A 17,500-nucleotide genomic window follows, 5' to 3' on the forward strand; every position below is an offset into this window, starting at 1 on the left:
GCTACCACTGAAGCCCACTCCTGGGCTACAATATCCGGACCCCTTTACTGCCGGTACGGAGCACGGAACCCCGCCGATCCTCTACGACTGGAATACCGACATAATCTGCCCGAGGACTCCAACAGGCCCCTCAGGCGTGACGCCCGCTGAAGGCCCATTCTGCTAACCTACTAGGCCTGTTAGCTACCTAGAGCTACCTGGAACCCTGCTAATTCCACGACTGGTCTATCGACGTCACCGCACGAAGAGGCAAAAACAGACTCCCCCCCCATCGCGACGTCCCCCAAAGGCTAACTTGCCTGCCCCGGTCTGCTAACTGCTAGCTTATCTTGCAGCTAGCGCAGCCAGGAAGCTAGCACCAGTTAGCAAACACAATTCTACAATTCACAACCTCTCTTTCGCCATCGCTATCCGGCTTGGATTCTCTGTCGACACGACCACGTCTGGTCTGCAGACGTGCCCTCAACCGGTGCCCTCAACCGGCCTCCGTCTGAGCAGACCCCCTCCGTCTGAGCAGACCACCCGCCGGGCTACTAACTTTAAACGCGTGCTAGCTTAGTGGAGGCCTCACTGCTCCATCTACGGCTGCCCCCTGGACACTATGATCACTTGGCTACATAGCTGATGCCTGCTTGACTGTCCATTAATTCATGGTACTCCATTCTGTTTATTTGTGTTTTATCTGTCGGCTCTGTGCCTTAACTCAGGATCTGTGTGTAGTTAATCCGACCCTCTCTGCCCAGTCGTCGCCATTTTTACCTTCTGTTGCTGTGTTAGCTGACTAGCTGCTGTTATCTCACCTGTTGTTTTAGCTAGCTCTCCCAATCATGACCTGCAATCACTTTATGCCTTATTGTATGTCTCTCTCAAATATCAATATGCCTTGCATACTGTTGTTCAGGCTAGTTATCATTGTTTTGGTTTGCAATGGACCCCGTAGTTCCACTCTCCGTACCTCTGATACCTCCTTTGTCCCATCCCCCACACATGCGGTGACCTCACCCATTGAGACCAGCATGTCCAGAGATACAACCTCTCTTATCATCACCCAGTGCCTGGGCTTGCCTCCGCTGTACCCGTGCCCCACCATACCCTGGTCTGCACATTATGCCCAGAATCTATTCTACCACGCCCATAAATCTGCTCCTTTTATTCCTTGTCCCCAACGCTCTAGGCGACCAGTTTTGATAGCCTTTAGCCGCACCCTCATCCTACTACTCCTCTGTTCCTCGGGTGATGTGGAGGTAAACCCAGGCCCTGCATGTCCCCAGTCACCCTCATATGTTGACTTCTGTGATCGAAAAAGCCTTGGCCTCATGCATGTCAACATCAGAAGCCTCCTCCCTAAGTTTGCCTTACTCACCGCTTTAGGACACTCTGCCAACCCTGATGTCCTTGCCGTGTCTGAATCCTGGCTTAGGAAGGCCACCAAAAACTCTGAGATTTCCATACCCAACTATAACACTTTCCGTCAAGATAGAACTGCCAAAGGGGGAGGAGTTGCAATCTACTGCAGAGATAGCCTGCAAAGTTCTGTCATACTTTCCAAGTCTATGCCCAAACAGTTCTAACTTCTAATTTTAAAAATTAATCTCTCCAGAAATAAGTCTCTCACTGTTGCCGCCTGCTACCGACCCCCCTCAGCTCCCAGCTGTGCCCTGGACACCATCTGTGAATTGATCGCTCCACATCTAGCTTCAGAGTTTGTTCTGTTAGGTGACCTAAACTGGGATATGCTTAACACCCCGGCAGTCCTACAATCTAAGCTTGATGCCCTCAATCTCACACAAATCATCAAGGAACCCACCAGGTACAACCCTAAATCCGTAAACATGGGCACCCTAATAGACATTATCCTGACCAACTTGCCCTCCAAATACACCTCTGCTGTCTTCAATCAAGATCTCAGCGATCACTGCCTCATTGCCTGTATCCGCCACGGGTCCACGGTCAAACGACCACCCCTCATCACTGTCAAACGCTCCCTAAAACACTTCTGCGAGCAGGCCTTTCTAATCGACCTGGCCCGGGTACCCTGGAAGGATATTGACCTCATCCCGTCAGTTGAGGATGCCTGGTCATTCTTTAAAAGTTACTTACTCACCATATTACACAAGCATGCTCCGTTCAAAAAATGCAGAACCAAGAACAGATATAGCCCTTGGTTCACTCCAGACCTGACTGCCCTCGACCAGCACAAAAACATCCTGTGGCGAACTGCAATAGCATCGAAGAGCCCCCGCGATATGCAACTGTTCAGGGAAGTCAGGAACCAATACACGCAGTCAGTCAGGAAAGCAAAGGCCAGCTTTTTCAAGCAGAAATTTGCATCCTGTAGCTCTAACTCCAAAATGTTCTGGGATACTGTAAAGTCCATGGAAAACAAGAGCACCTCCTCCCAGCTGCCCACTGCACTGAGGCTAGATAACACGGTCACCACTGATAAGTCCGTGATAATCGAAAACTTCAACAAACATTTCTCAATGGCTGGCCATGCCTTCCACCTGGCGACTCCAACCTCCAACCGCCCCCCCCCCCCCCCCCCCCCCGCTGCTACTCGCCCAAGCCTCCACAGCTTCTCCTTTACCCATATCCAGATAGCAGATGTTCTGAAAGAGCTGGAAAACCTGGACCCATACAAATCAGCTGGGCTTGACAATCTGGACCCCCTATTTCTGAAACTGTCCGCCGCCATTGTCGCACCCCCTATTACCAGCCTGTTCAACCTCTCCTTCGTATCATCTGAGATCCCCAAGGATTGGAAAGCTGCCGATGTCATCCCCCTCTTCAAAGGGGGAGACACCCTGGACCCAAACTGTTACAGACCTATATCCATCCTGCCCTGCCTAGCTAAGGTCTTCGAAAGCCAAGTCAACAAACAGATCACTGACCATCTCGAATCCCACCGTACCTTCTCCGCTGTGCAATCCGGTTTCCGAGCCGGTCACGGGTGCAACTCAGCCACGCTCAAGGTACTAAATGATATCATAACCGCCATCGATAAAAGACATTACTGTGCAGCCGTCTTCATCGACCTGGCCAAGGCTTTCGACTCTGTCAATCACCATATTCTTATCGGCAGACTCAATAGCCTCGGTTTTTCTAATGACTGCCTTGCCTGGTTCACCAACTACTTTGCAGACAGAGTTCAGTGTGTCAAACCGGAGGGCATGTTGTCCGGTCCTCTGGCAGTCTCTATGGGGGTACCACAGGGTTCAATTCTCGGGCCGACTCTTTTCTCTGTATACATCAATGATGTTGCTCTTGCTGCGGGCGATTCCCTGATCCACCTCTACGCAGACGACACCATTCTGTATACTTCCGGCCCTTCCCTGGACACTGTGCTATCTAACCTCCAAACGAGCTTCAATGCCATACAACACTCCTTCCGTGGCCTCCAACTGCTCTTAAACGCTAGTAAAACCAAATGCATGCTTTTCAACCGTTCGCTGCCTGCACCCGCACGCCCGACTAGCATCACCACCCTGGACGGTTTCGACCTAGAATATGTGGACATCTATAAGTACCTAGGTGTCTGGCTAGACTGCAAACTCTCCTTCCAGACTCATATCAAACATCTCCAATCCAAAATCAAATCTAGAGTCGGCTTTCTATTCCGGAACAAAGCCTCCTTCACTCACGCCGCCAAACTTACCCTAGTAAAACTGACTATCCTACCGATCCTCGACTTCGGCGATGTCATCTACAAAATAGCTTCCAATACTCTACTCAGCAAACTGGATGCAGTTTATCACAGTGCCATCCGTTTTGTTACTAAAGCACCTTATACGACCCACCACTGCGACCTGTATGCCCTAGTCGGCTGGCCCTCGCTACATGTTCGTCGTCAGACCCACTGGCTCCAGGTCATCTACAAGGCTATGCTAGGTAAAGTGCCGCCTTATCTCAGTTCACTGGTCACGATGGCTACACCCACCCGTAGCACGCGCTCCAGCAGGTGTATCTCACTGATCATCCCTAAAGCCAAAACCTCATTTGGACGCCTTTCCTTCCAGTTCTCTGCTGCCTGCGACTGGAACGAATTGCAAAAATCTCTGACGTTGGAGACTTTTATCTCCCTCAACAACTTTAAAAATCTGCTATCCGAGCAGCTAACCGATCGCTGCAGCTGTACATAGTCCATCTGTAAACGACCCACCCAATTTACCTACCTCACCCCCATACTGCTTTTATTTATTTACTTTTCTGCTCTTTTGCACACCAGTATCTCTTCTTGCACATGATCATCTGATGATTTATCACTCCAGTGTTAATCTGCTAAATTGTAATTATTCGATTTATTGCCTACCTCATGCCTTTTGCACACATTGTATATAGATTCTCTTTTTTCTACCATGTTATTGACTTGTTTATTGTTTACTCCATGTGTAACTCTGTGTTGTTGCATTCCACTGATTTTAAAACTCGGTCATCCAGAAATGGATAGATATCTTTAAAAAAAATCCCAGTTTGAAAGGATTACCTACAACAACTGAGCAGCTCATTACAGACAGAAGCCATTATCTCGTCCAATCATGGCTAGCGGGAAGATTCCTTTCTTTTTCTGTGGCTAAACCAAGTAGGCGCGTAATTTACCAATTGTATTCGTATTTACAGATGCATACAAGTTTGTTAATAAAGGTACATAAAAGTTCACATGTTCCAGAAGGTATTTCTGCCAAAAAACAAATTTTTACACGTGACATATGCCTGAAACCAGTCAAGTATATATATGGATATTTCCTTTTTTACACATGTATTTAACCCTTATTTGTGGAACTAAACAGTCTCCATATATACTTCCATTCCATTCAAGACTCAGATGAGTCTTGTGAGGCCTGTGGACATCTTAGAGCAAAACAACTGACATGTACAGTGAGACGGTTGTTTTATGCTACAGATAGAAGTTGGCAGATCGGCTATACCGACTTCAGACGAGTCCCAAGGCGCTTGCGGGGGTCACAGAGCAAAACACAGAACACCATGGTGTTTGTGAGAGTCTCTTCTCTCCATAGAGGAAACGGTTTTGTGAGAAGACCGATTGAGACTCATCCAAGACCGATTGAGACTCATCCAAGACCGATTGAGTCTCATCCAATGCAACAACAAAAAAACAGATCTCTAGCTTAAACTGACAGATTGCGCTTACGCTAATTAGATCTCCGTGATGGCGTGGCATCGAATTTAGGGGGTTTAAGATTGTGGTTGCTTGGTTAGTTGAGCAGAATTGAGCACTATGAAAGGATGTATGATGGGGCACCTACTGTAGGGGAGTGTAACTGGTAGTAGTTGTATGTTCTTACACAGTACCCAAGACCAGTATTTGAGTATAGTTGACCAAGCGTGAATACCTCAATGGGGATTTGATTGATATTGAGCCCCTAGATATCATCCTAAAGATGCTTTTCCCACTACCGCGAACTGAGATCAGCTGACTCTACCACCCGCTCCCCCACCCTTGCCACAACACCTTTCCCCCTTCCTCTCTCACACATTATGTCACCCCTCTCGCTCTCTCACACTATGTCATTTCACTGGCATCTGAGCCTGTGCCTCTCAAATGTTCCTGCATCGTGATTTGTGACTCACAGTTCTCTGGTGACCCGTCAGGTAAACAAAACAAATGTGAATAGGCAGTCGCAAAAAAAGGTCCAACCCAATAGGAAACTAAGCACAATGCACCATTGGAGAAGCATTGTCAGCGGCAGACCTGCATCTAACACATTTATGTGAAATACTTTCAAATACTTTAGCTGTGGCTGATTTAGACTGCGTGTATAAGTGCTCTATATGTTGTGGGTCTCTTAACCCCATTACTCGTTCCCTCCCTCATTCCTCACGCCCTTTGACGATCGCTCTCATCCTCCTTCTCTCTTTCTCTATCATCAGAGGAGATTCTAATGGAGATTCCGGTGAGCAGGAGATGCAGAGTGAAGGGTAGACACAAGGGTTAAACCCCGGTCTCAGGCTTGTTGTACATGTGCATAGAACCAGGAATGTATTTCCTTCTCTCTCTCTCTTTCTCAGTTTTTATTTATTTATTATTTAACCTTTATTTAACTAGGCAAATCAGTTAAGAACACATTTTTATTTACAATGACGGCCTACCAAAAGTCAAAAGGCCTCCTGTGGGGACAGGTCCTGGGATTAAAATAAATAAATGAATACAATATAAATATAGGACAAAACTCACAACAAGAAAGACAACACAACACTACATAAAGACAGACCTAAGACAACAACATAGCAAGGCAGCAACACATGACAACATAGCATGGTAGCAACACAACATAACAACATGGTAGCAACACAACATGGCAGCAGCACAGGGTACAAACATTATTGGGCACAGACAACAGCACAAAGGGCAAGACGGTAGAGGCAACAATACATCACATAGAGCAGCCACAACTGTCAGTAAGAGTATCCATGATTGGGTCTTTGAATGAAGAGATTGAGATAAAACTGTCCAGTTTGAGTGTTTGTTGCAGCTCGTTCCAGTCGCTAGCTGCAGCGAACTGAAAAGAGGAGCAACCCAGGGATGTGTGTGCTTTGGGGACCTTTAACAGAATGTGACTGGCAGAACGGGTGTTGTAGGTGGAGGATGAGGGCTGCAGTAGATATCTCAGATAGCGGGGAGTGAGGCCTAAGAGGGTTTTATAAATAAGCATCAACCAGTGGGTATTGCGACGGGTATACAGAGATGACCAGTTTACAGAGGAGTATAGAGTGCAGTGATGTGTCCTATAACGAGCATTGGTGGCAAATCTGATGGTCGAATGGTAAAGAACATCTAGCCGCTCGAGAGCACCTTTTTCTGCCTACCCATAAATTATGTCTCCGTAATCTAGCATGGGTAGGATGGTGATCTGAATGAGGGTTATTTTGGCAGCTGGGATGAAAGAGGAGCGATTATGATAGAGGAAACCAAGTCTAGATTTAACTTTAGCCTGCAGCTTTGATATGTGCTGAGAGAAGGACAGTGCACCGTCTACCATGTTGAGTGTTGAGAATGACACAAATATTCATTTCCACAAAGTTTGCTGCCTCAGTGTCTTTAGATATTTTTGTCAGATGTTACTATGGAATACTGATGTATATTTACAAGCATTTCATAAGTGTCAAATGTAATTTTGTAATTTTGACAATTACATGAAGTTGATGCAAAGAGTCAATATTTGCAGTGTTGACCCTTCTTTTTCAAGACCTCTGCAATCTGCCCTGGCATGCTGTCAATTAACTTCTGGGCCACATGCTGACTGATGGCAGACCATTCTTGCATAATCAATGCTTGGAGTTTGTCAGAATTTGTGGGGTTTTGTTTGTCCACCCGCCTCTTGAGGATTGACCACAAGTTCTCAATGGGATTAAGGTCTGGCGAGTTTCCTGGCCAAGGACCCAAAATATCGATGTTTTGTTCCCTGAGACACTTAGTTTTAGTCCCCGAGACAATCACTTTTGCCTTATGGTAAGGTGCTCCATCATGCTGGAAAAGGCATTGTTCATCACCAAACTGTTCCTGGACGGTTGGGAGAAGTTGCTCTCGGAGGATGTGTGAAGTTGCTCTCGGAGGATGTGTTGGTACCATTCTTTATTCATGGCTGTGTTCTTAGGCAAAATTGTGAGTGAGCCCACTCCCTTGGCTGAGAAGCAACCCCACACATGAATGGTCTTAGGATGCTTTACTGTTGGCATGACACAGGACTGATGGTAGCGCTCACCTTGTCTTCTCCTGACAAGCTTTTTTCCGGATGCCCCAAACAATCAGAAAGTTGATTCATCAGAGAAAATGACTTTACCCCAGTCCTCAGCAGTCCAATCCCTGTACCTTTTGCAGAATATCAGTCTGTCCCTGAAGTGGCTTATTTGCTGTCCTTCTTGACACCAGGCCATCCTCCAAAAGTCTTCGCTTCACTGTGCGTGCAGATGCACCTGCCTGCTGCCATTACTGAGCAAGCTCTGTACTGGTGGTGCCCGCATCTGAATTAACTTTAGGAGATGGTCCTGGTGCTTGCTGGACTTTCTTGGGTGCCCTGAAGCCTTCTTCACAACAATTTAACCACTCTCCTTGAAGTTCTAAATGGTTGATTTAGGTGCAATCTTACTGGCAGCAATATCCTTGCCTGTGAAGCCCTTTTTGTGCAAAGCAATGATGACAGCACTTGTTTCCTTGCAGTTAACCATGATTGACAGAGGAAGAACAATGATTCCAAGAACAACCCTCCTTTTGAAGCTTCCAGTCTGTTATTCTAACTCAATCAGCATGACAGAGTGATCTCCAGCCTTGTCCTCGTCAACACTCACACCTGTGTTAACGAGAGAATCACTGGCATGATGACAGCTGGTCCTTTTGTGGCAGGGCTGAATTGCAGTGGAAATGTTTTTTGGGGATTCAGTTCATTTGCATGGCAAAGAGGGACTTTGCAATTAATTGCAATTCATCTGATCACTCTTCATAACATTCTGGAGTATATGCAAATTGCCATCATACAAACTGAGGCAGCAGACTTTGTTAAAATTAATATTTGTGTCATTCTCAACTTTTGGCCACGACTGTACTTGTATAAGGTGACTACCTCAAGCGCTACCCCGTCAGAGGTAGGAATAACACTTGTGGGAAGAGGGGTATTCTTCTTACCAAACCACATTACATTAGATTTGGAGGTATTTAGGACAAGGTTAAGGGTAGAGAAAGCTTGTTGGACACTAAGAGAGCTTTGTTGTAGAGCATTTAACACAAAATCCGGGGAGGGGCCAGCTGAGTATAAGACTGTATCATCTGCATATAAATGGATGAGAGAGCTTCCTACTGCCTGAGCTATGTTGTTGGTGTAAATTGTGAAGAGCACAGGGCCTAGGATAGAGCCTTGGGGTACTCCCTTGGTGACAGGCAGTGGCTGAGAAAGCAGAATTTCTAACATTATACAATGCACTCTTTGAGAGAGGTAGTTAGCAAACCAGCCCAAAGACCCCTCAGAGACACCAATACTCCTTAGCCGGCCCACAAGAATGGAATGGTCTACCGTATCAAAAGCTTTGGCCAAGTCAATAAAAATATCAGGACAACGTTACTTAGAGTCAAGGGCAATGGTGACATCTCATTGAGGACCTTTAAGGTTGCAGTGACACATCCATAACCTGAGCGGAAACCAGATTGCATATCAGAGAGAAGACTAGAGACATCAAGAAAGCCAGTCAGTTGATTATTGACAAGTTTTTCCTACACTTTTGATAAACAGGGCAAAATAGAAATAGGCCTATGACAGTTAGGATCAGCTTTATCTCCCCCTTTAAATAAAGGACAAACCGTGGCTGCCTTCCAAGCAATTGGGAACCTCCCCAGAAAGAAGAGACGGGTTAATTTACTATATTTACTATAGATCTTAACCTGAGTCTCTCTCTCTCCTCCAGGTGTAGCAGTGCTGGTGTCCCCAGATGTTCCTCTTCAGGTGGGAATGGAGAGCCGACAGCATTTTTGCCTGCAGTCTCCCTCCAGCCTGGAGCGCACCCCGCTTCAGTACACTGTGTGCGTGGGCCGCAACATCAGGGCTGTACACCAGGAGGTGCTGCAGCAGCTCTCATCGCCCAGCAGGGAGCTGCCCAACATGGACGTCTTATGGTACAACTCCCTCATCTTCGTCTTCCTGAATTGTATTACATTTAATTTAGATGACAGTGGACATTTAACATAAAATCTAGCTATCTGTGATAATTTATGGATGTTCCAACACTGCCAAGACACCAGCTATGTGGGTGTCAGCTTGCGCGGATTGATTGAAACCCATCGAGATCACACAAATGTCCATTTCAGTTGGAATCCTAACTTGAGATGCCTGCGCGTTTAACTCAGCAGTCGCATAATTGATGCGTAACGCATTGATGTCAAAAACGTATGCATGTGGACCTCAAGTTAGAATTTTGGTCTCATTGACCAAATATCTATCTGTCTGTCCATCCGTCCCCCATCCAGGTTGCCTTTCTGGAAGCTTCTGGCCAGTGTGGACTCAGGGCCAAAGGTAGAGAGGGAGTTGAGGACCTTCTCCAACCGTCTGAGGAGACACCAGCTGGGAGAGGGGGCCATCAGCCTCAACGAACATTCCACTGCCCTCCTCGCCGACATGGTATGTCCCTTCTCTCCTCTCCTTACGTCAAAGAATTCAACCCAAATGGTTACCATTATAACAAGCAGTTTCTAATTAACTACCTGGTAAGCAGCGGCCTGAAAAATAAAGTGTTACCCTCGCCTCCTCTCTCGTCTTCATTTTGACCCTCCAAGGTGTTTGATTGACAGTTGCTGGACCCAGGTTTGAGTCCTGCTCGAGGCTACTCCCAAAAAGGTTTTTCAAAATAAGGGGTAGTATAGCAAACTGTATTAGCCCAACAGCACCTCACAAACAAGTCGAGAGGTTCGGATGTGTGTTTGTGGTGCCAGGACAACAACCCCTCCCTCAGCGTGAGCAAGACAAAGGAGATGATCATGGACTACAGAAAAAGGAGGGCCGAACACGCCCCCATTCACATCGAAGGGGCTGTAGTGGAGCGGGTCGAGAGATTCAAGTTCCTTGGTGTCCACATCACCAACAAACTATCATGGTCCAAACACACCAAAAACGTTGTGAAGAGCGCACAACAATGCCTTTCCCCCTCAGGAGACTGAAAATATTTGGCATGGGTCCCAAGATCCTCAAAAAGTTCTACAGCTGCAACATCGAGAGCATCCTGACCGGTTGCATCACCGCCTGGTATAGCAACTGCTCGCCATCCGACCGTGAGGCACAACAGAGGGTAGTGTGTACAGCCCAGTACATCACTGGGTCACACTTCCTGCCATCCAGGACCTATATACTAGGCGGTGCCAGAGGAAGGCCTAAAGAATTGTCGAAGACTCCATTCCCCCAAATCATAGACTGTTCTCTCTGCTACCACACGGTAAGTGGTAGAGGAGCGCTAAGTCTAAGTCCAAAAGGCTCCTTAACAGCTTCTACCCACAAGCCATAAGACTACTGAACATTTAATCGTGAAGGATGCTCTCGATGGTGCAGCTGTAAAACCTTTTGAGAATTTGAGAACCCATGCCAAATCTTTTCAGTCTCCTGAGGGGGAATAGGTTTAGTTGTGTCTGCTTCACGACTGTCTTGGTGTGCTTAGACCATGTTAGTTTGTTGGTGATGTAGATACCAAGGAACTTGGAGCTCTCAACCTGCTCCACTACATCCCCGTCAATGAGAATGGGGGCGTGCTCGGTCCTCCTTTTCCTGTTGTCCACAATCATCACCTTTGTCTTGATCACGTTGAGGAAGACGTTGTTGTCATTGCAGCCATGAGTGAACAGGGAGTACAAGAGGGGACTGATCACGCACCCCTGAGAGGCCCCCGTGTTGAGGATCAGCGTAGCGGATGTGTTGTTACCTACCCTTACCACCTGGGGGCGGCCCGTCAGGAAGTCCAGGATCCAGTTGCAGAGGGTGGTGTTTAGTCCCAGGGACCTTAGCTTAGTGATGAGCTTTGAGGGCACTATGGTGTTGAACGCTGAGCTGTAGTCAATGAATAGCATTCTCACATAGGTGTTCCTTTTGTCCAGGTGTGAAAGGGCAGTGTGGAGTCCAATAGAGATTGCATAATTTGTGGATCTGTTGGTGCGGTATGCTAATTGGAGTGGGTCTAGGGCAGGGGTGTCAAAGTCAAATGGACGGAGGGCCAAATAAAAAAATTTGCTACAAGCCGAGGGCCGGACTGTTCGAATGTTCATTGAAAATTTTTTAAATGACGCATATAGTCTAGTGAACCTAATTGAACCTACTGAAAACCTAAGAAATATATTCCAATATGATCAGATAAATAAAGCAATATTTTCTTATGGCTCTGTCAGTAATCTTTAATTTTCAACAGACACAAAAGACAAATTTCCTTTATATAAAAATCCCCATAACATGAACATTAAATGAAAGAAACCGGTATTCAAGGCACCATCAGTAGCCTATATTTTCTATTTTAGCAAAAGTGGGCTAAATTTACTTCAAAGAAAAAAACAATAATAGCAATTTTCTATCATCCACTCAACTGAAATATTTTTAAAATATAATTGGATTGAAATACAATAAAATAAAGTGCAAAAATCTATTAATCAAAAACAACACTTTGTTTAAGGAGAAGTAACATGCAGTGAAAACAAATATTAAACTTTAACTTTTAAACTTGAACTGAGTAAAAACTCTAAATATGTGATTGCACAGTAATGTTCACTTGTTTGAGGTTGAGGGTGATACTTGGTGGTGTCCCATCTTTTCCACAAGTTCATCAATGTTCGGGGTAAGGCTCTGAGCTGAGGAAATCCTCAGAATTGAGTGGAGGTGTTCAGCAGTAAGTCGACTTCTGTGTGATGTTTTGTTCAGGTTCATCAAAGAAAACAGTTGTTCACACAGGTATGTGCTGCCAAACATAGACAACGTTTGAGCAGCCTGGATGCGCAGCTGGGGCATTGTGTCGGGGAGGAAACGGGCGAACTCCGCAGCACCCACTGCCGCATATTTTGCCCTCAGTGCATCATTGCATTGGAGGTCAATCAACTCCATTTGGAGGTTTGGTGGTGAGCTTTCCACGTCAACAGCAAATGGGTTACCGAGCAGTTCCAACCTGCTTTTTTGTGCTTCAAAGTCAGCAAATCGGCGTCGAAAGTCAGCGGCAAGCATACCTATTTTATCAGCCAACTGTGCGCTCGGGAACGCACTGGTAGAGAGCTTCTCTTTCATGGTCTGGCAGCTGGGAAAGTGGCTCAAATTTTCTTTCCGCATCTGCGTCTCCCACAGAGTCAGTTTGGTTTTAAATGCCTTCACTGTACTGTACATATCAGAGATGACATGATCCCGACCCTGCAGCTGCAAGTTCATTGCATTCAGATGACTCGTAATGTCACACAGAAAAGCCATTTCACACAGAAACATTTCGTCTCGGAGTTGTGTTGTGTCTTTCCCTTTGCTGTCCAAGAACAGACAAATCTCCTCACGAAGCTCGAAACATCTTTGAAGCACCTTTCCCTGGCTTAGCCATCGCACCTCTGTGTGATAAGGCAAATCACCATGCTCCGTTTCTAACTCCGTCAGAAATGCCTTGAACTGGCGGTGATTCAAACCTTTGGCTCTGATAAAGTTAACTGTGCGCGTGATGATGCTCATTACATGCTCCATTTTCAAGGCTTTACCGCACAACGCTTCCTGGTGTATGATACAATGATAAGCTGTCAGCTCACCTGTCGCGTTTTCCTCTTGCATCTTTTCCCGTATCTTCGCCACCAGTCCGCTCCTGTGTCCACACATCGCAGGTGCTCCGTCGGTTGTCAAACCCACGAGTTTTTCCCAAGGCAGCTCCATCTCATTTACACATCTTGACACCTCTTCATACAAATCATGCCCCGTAGTTGTGCCATGCATAGGACGTAAAGCCAAAAACTCCTCTGTCACGCTTAGGCTGGAGTCCACTCCGCGGATGAAAATTGACAACTGGGCAATGTCAGAAATGTCGGTGCTCTCATCCACAGCCAAGGAATATGCAATGAAATCTTTTCCCTTTTTCACAAGCTGCTCTTTTAGATTGATGGACAACTGGTCTACTCTCTCGGCAATGGTGTTTCTGCTCAGACTCACATTTAAAAAGAGTTGCCTTTTTTCTGGGCAAACTTCGTCACAAACTTTAATCATGCAGTTTTTGATGAAATCCCCCTCCGTAAATGGCCGGGCTGATTTAGCGATCTCTTCTGCCAAAATAAAACTGGCCTTGACAGCAGCCTGGCCTTGTGATTTGGCTTTTTTGAACAGAGCCTGTCGAGATTTGAGGCCTCGTTTTAATTCCTCTGCCTTTTGTAGCCTTTGTTCCATGTCCATATTCTTGTTTTTGTCCGCGTGTTTCGTTTCATAATGTCGTCTCAGATTATACTCTTTCAGTACCGCCACACTTTCTCCACACAGAAGACACACAGGTTTTCCAGCTACCTCCGTGAACATATACTCCGACTCCCACCTTGTTTGAAACCCCCGGTTCTCAGTGTCCACCTTCCGTTTTGCCATTTTTGATGGGTATCTGAAAGTTAATTTTACTGTGATGCTGACGACTGCTGTGCCAATAAATATTGAAATGAAGCAGCCTACTGCTCGGTGCGTCACCGTTGCATTGTGGGAAATGTAGTATTGGTGCGTGTAAAAGATCTGCGGGCTGCCGGCTTGCTGCGGTCTGCGGGCCGGTTCTAATAATAAATCAAGATCATCCCAGGGGCCGTAAAAAACCTTCTCGCGGGCCGGATGTGGCCCGCGGGCCTTGACTCTGACATATGTGGTCTAGGGTTTCTGGGACAGTGGTGTTGATGTGAGCCATGACCAGCCTTTCAGAGCATTTCATGGCTACAGACGTGAGTGATACGGGTCGGTAGTCATTTAGGCAGGTTACCTTAGTGTTCTTGGGCACAGGGATTATGCTGGTCTGCTTGAAACATGTTGGTATTACAGACTCAGACAGGGAGAAGTTGAAAATGTCAGTAAAGACACTTGCTAGTTGGTCAGCACATGCTCGGAGTACACGTCCTGGTAATCCGTCTGGCCCTGCTGCCTTGTGAATGATAACCTGTTTAACTTCTTATGGGCAGGTGGGATGGTAGCGACGGTAGCGTTCAAACTACAGAATTATAAATATTTTACTTTCATAAAATCACAAGTGTAGTACATCAAAATTAAGCTGAACTTCTTGTTAATCCAGCCGCTGTGTCAGATTTCAAAAAGGCTTTACGGCGAAAGCACATCATGCGATTATCTGAGGACAGCGCCCCGTGTACAAACACATGAAAAACATATTTCAACCAGGCAGGTGCGCCACGAAAGTCAGAAATAGCGCTATAATAAATGCCTTACCTTTGATGAGCTTCTTCTGTTGGCACTCCAAAAGGTCCCAGATACATCAGAAATGGTCCTTTTGTTTGATAATGTCCTTCTTTATATCTATAAAACCTCAGTTTAGCTGGCACGCTTCAGTCAATAATCCACCCAGTTTCCCTCCATCAAAATGCATACAAAATGAATCCAAAACGTTACTAATAAACTTTTCCAAACAAGTCAAACAACGTTTATAATCAAACCCTAAGGTACCCTAATACGTAAATAAATGAAAACATTTAAGACAGAGAATCGTTATTGTCTTTACCTGAGAAAAATACCAAAGAACGCGATCTCTTCCACGCGCTTGGAAACACTTCAGCCAAAATGGGAGCCACCTAGAAGAACTACAATTTCTGGCTAATTTTTCCAAAAACCAGCATGAAACTCTTTCTAAAGACTGTTGACATCTAGTGGAAGCCCTAGGAACTGCAATCTGGGACGTTTTCACCTTCTAATAAAAGTGACAGCCATTGAAAACAGTGGTAGGCTGAATTTGTTTGGGGGGGGGGGGGGGGGGGGGGTTTGTCCTTGGGGTTCCGCCTGCCATAGCAGTTCTGTTATACTCACAGATACAAAAAAATATGTTTTAGAGACTTTAGGGTGTTTTCTATCCAAATCGACCAATTATATGCATATCCTAGCTTCTGGGCCTGAGTAACAGGCAGTTTACTTTGGGCACGCTTTTCATCCGGACGAGAAAATACTGCCCCCTACCCAAGAGAAGTTCAAGGTCTTTCTCACATCACCTGCGGAGAGCGTGCTCATACAGTCGTCCGGAACAGCTAATGCTCTCATGCATGTTTCAGTGTTACTTGCCTCGAAGCAAGCATAGAAGTTATTTAGCTCATCTGGTAGGCTCGTGTTACTGGGCAGCTCTTGGCTGTGCTTGCCTTTGTAGTCTGTAATAGTTTGCAGACACATCCGACGAGCGTCGGAGCCGGTGTAGTACGATTCGATCTTATTCCTGTATTGACGTTTGATGGATTGTTGGAGGCCATAGCGGGATGTCTTATAAGCTTCCAGATTAGAGTCCCGCTTCTTGAAAGCAGCAGCCCTAGCCTTTAGCTCCATGCCGATGTTGCCTGTAATCCATGGCTTCTGGTTGTAAGTACGGTCACTGTGGGGACACCTTCATCGATGCACTTATTGATGAAGCCAATGACTGATGTGGTGTACTCCTCAATGTAATCGGAGGAATCCCGGAACATATTTCAGTCTGTGCTAGCAAAACAGACCTATAGCTTTATATCTGCTTCATCTGACCACTTTTTTATTGATCTAGTCACTGGTGCTTCCTGCTTTAATTTTTGCTTGTAAGCAGGAATCAGGAGGATAGAATTGTGGTCAAATCTGCCAAATGGAGGGCGAGGGAGAGCTTTGTACGTGTCTCTGTGTGTGGAGTATTTTTTTTTACCTCTGGTTGCACATTTAAATTAGGTAAAACTGATTTAAGTTTCCGTGCATTAAAGTCCCCGGCCAGTAGGAGTGTCTCCTCTGGATGAGCGTTTTCCTGTTTGCTTATGGCGGTATACAGCTCATTGAGTGTGGTGTTAGTGCCAGCATCAGTCTCTGGGGGTATGTAGACAGCTACGAGAAATACAGATGAAAACTCTCTAGGTAGATAGTGTGGTCTACAGCTTATGAGACACTCTACCTCCGGCGAGCAAAACCTCGAGACGTCCTTAGATATCGTGCACCAGCTGTTGTTTACATAAAAGCATATGCCCCCGCCCCGTGTCTTATCGGGAGCTGCTCGTCTGTCCTGCCGAAAGAGTGTTTAACCCGCCAGCTGTATGTTCTTAATGTCGTCGTTCAGCCACGACTCGGTGAAACATAAGATATTACAGTTTTCAATGTCCCGTTGGTAGGATAAACGTGTTTTCAGTTCGTCCCATTTATTTTCCAGCAACTGAACGTTAGCTAGCAGGACTGGAGGCATGGGCAGATTAGCCACTCATTGCCTGATCCTCACAAGGCACCCTGATCTCCTTCCACGAAATCTGCGTTTCCTTCTCCAGTGAATAACCGAGATCTGGGCCTGGTCAGGTGTCTGTATTATATCCCTCCCGTCCGACTCATTGAAGAAGAACTCTTTGTCCAGTTTTAGGTGAGCAATCGCAGTTCTGATGTCCAGAAGCTCTTTTTGGGTCATAAGAGATGTCCAACAGTCCTACTCATATTATCTATACATAGTCACTTTACCCCTACCTCTACTAGCCTTGTCACGTTCCTGACCTCTTTTCTGTTGTTTTTGTATGTGTTTAGTTGGTCAGGGCGTGAGTTGGGGTGGGCATTCTATGTTGGGTTAAATGTGTTGCCTGATATGGTTCTCAATTAGAGGCAGGTGTTTGACGTTTCCTCTGATTGAGAACCATATTAAGGTAGGCTGTTCTCACTGTTTGTTTGTGGGTGAATGTTCCTGTGTCTGTGTCCGTTGCACTACACGGGACTGTTTCGTTTGTTCATTCGTAAGGTTAGTCTGTTCCTGTTCGTGCGTTCTTCGTGTTATTGTATGTTCTCATGTTCAGGTCTGTCTACGTCGTTTTGTAGTTATTCAAGTGTAGTTCGTGTCAGTGTTCGTC

The 17,500-nt window shown here is 46.0% G+C and overlaps 1 protein-coding gene across 1 annotated transcript in view; it reads left to right on the forward strand.

The window, feature by feature from the left end:
• Nucleotides 1–17,500, forward strand: part of si:ch211-236l14.4 (SITS-binding protein) — a 91,046-nt gene that overhangs the window by 50,857 nt on the left and 22,689 nt on the right. Inside the window, exons 3-4 of the mRNA XM_055934951.1 lie at nucleotides 9,412–9,619; nucleotides 9,971–10,121. Coding sequence (XP_055790926.1) covers nucleotides 9,412–9,619; nucleotides 9,971–10,121 — 359 coding nt within the window. The remainder of the gene's footprint in view (nucleotides 1–9,411; nucleotides 9,620–9,970; nucleotides 10,122–17,500) is intronic.

Source organism: Salvelinus fontinalis, chromosome 9, assembly GCF_029448725.1.
Source record: "Salvelinus fontinalis isolate EN_2023a chromosome 9, ASM2944872v1, whole genome shotgun sequence".
Taxonomy (NCBI): Eukaryota; Metazoa; Chordata; class Actinopteri; order Salmoniformes; family Salmonidae; genus Salvelinus; species Salvelinus fontinalis.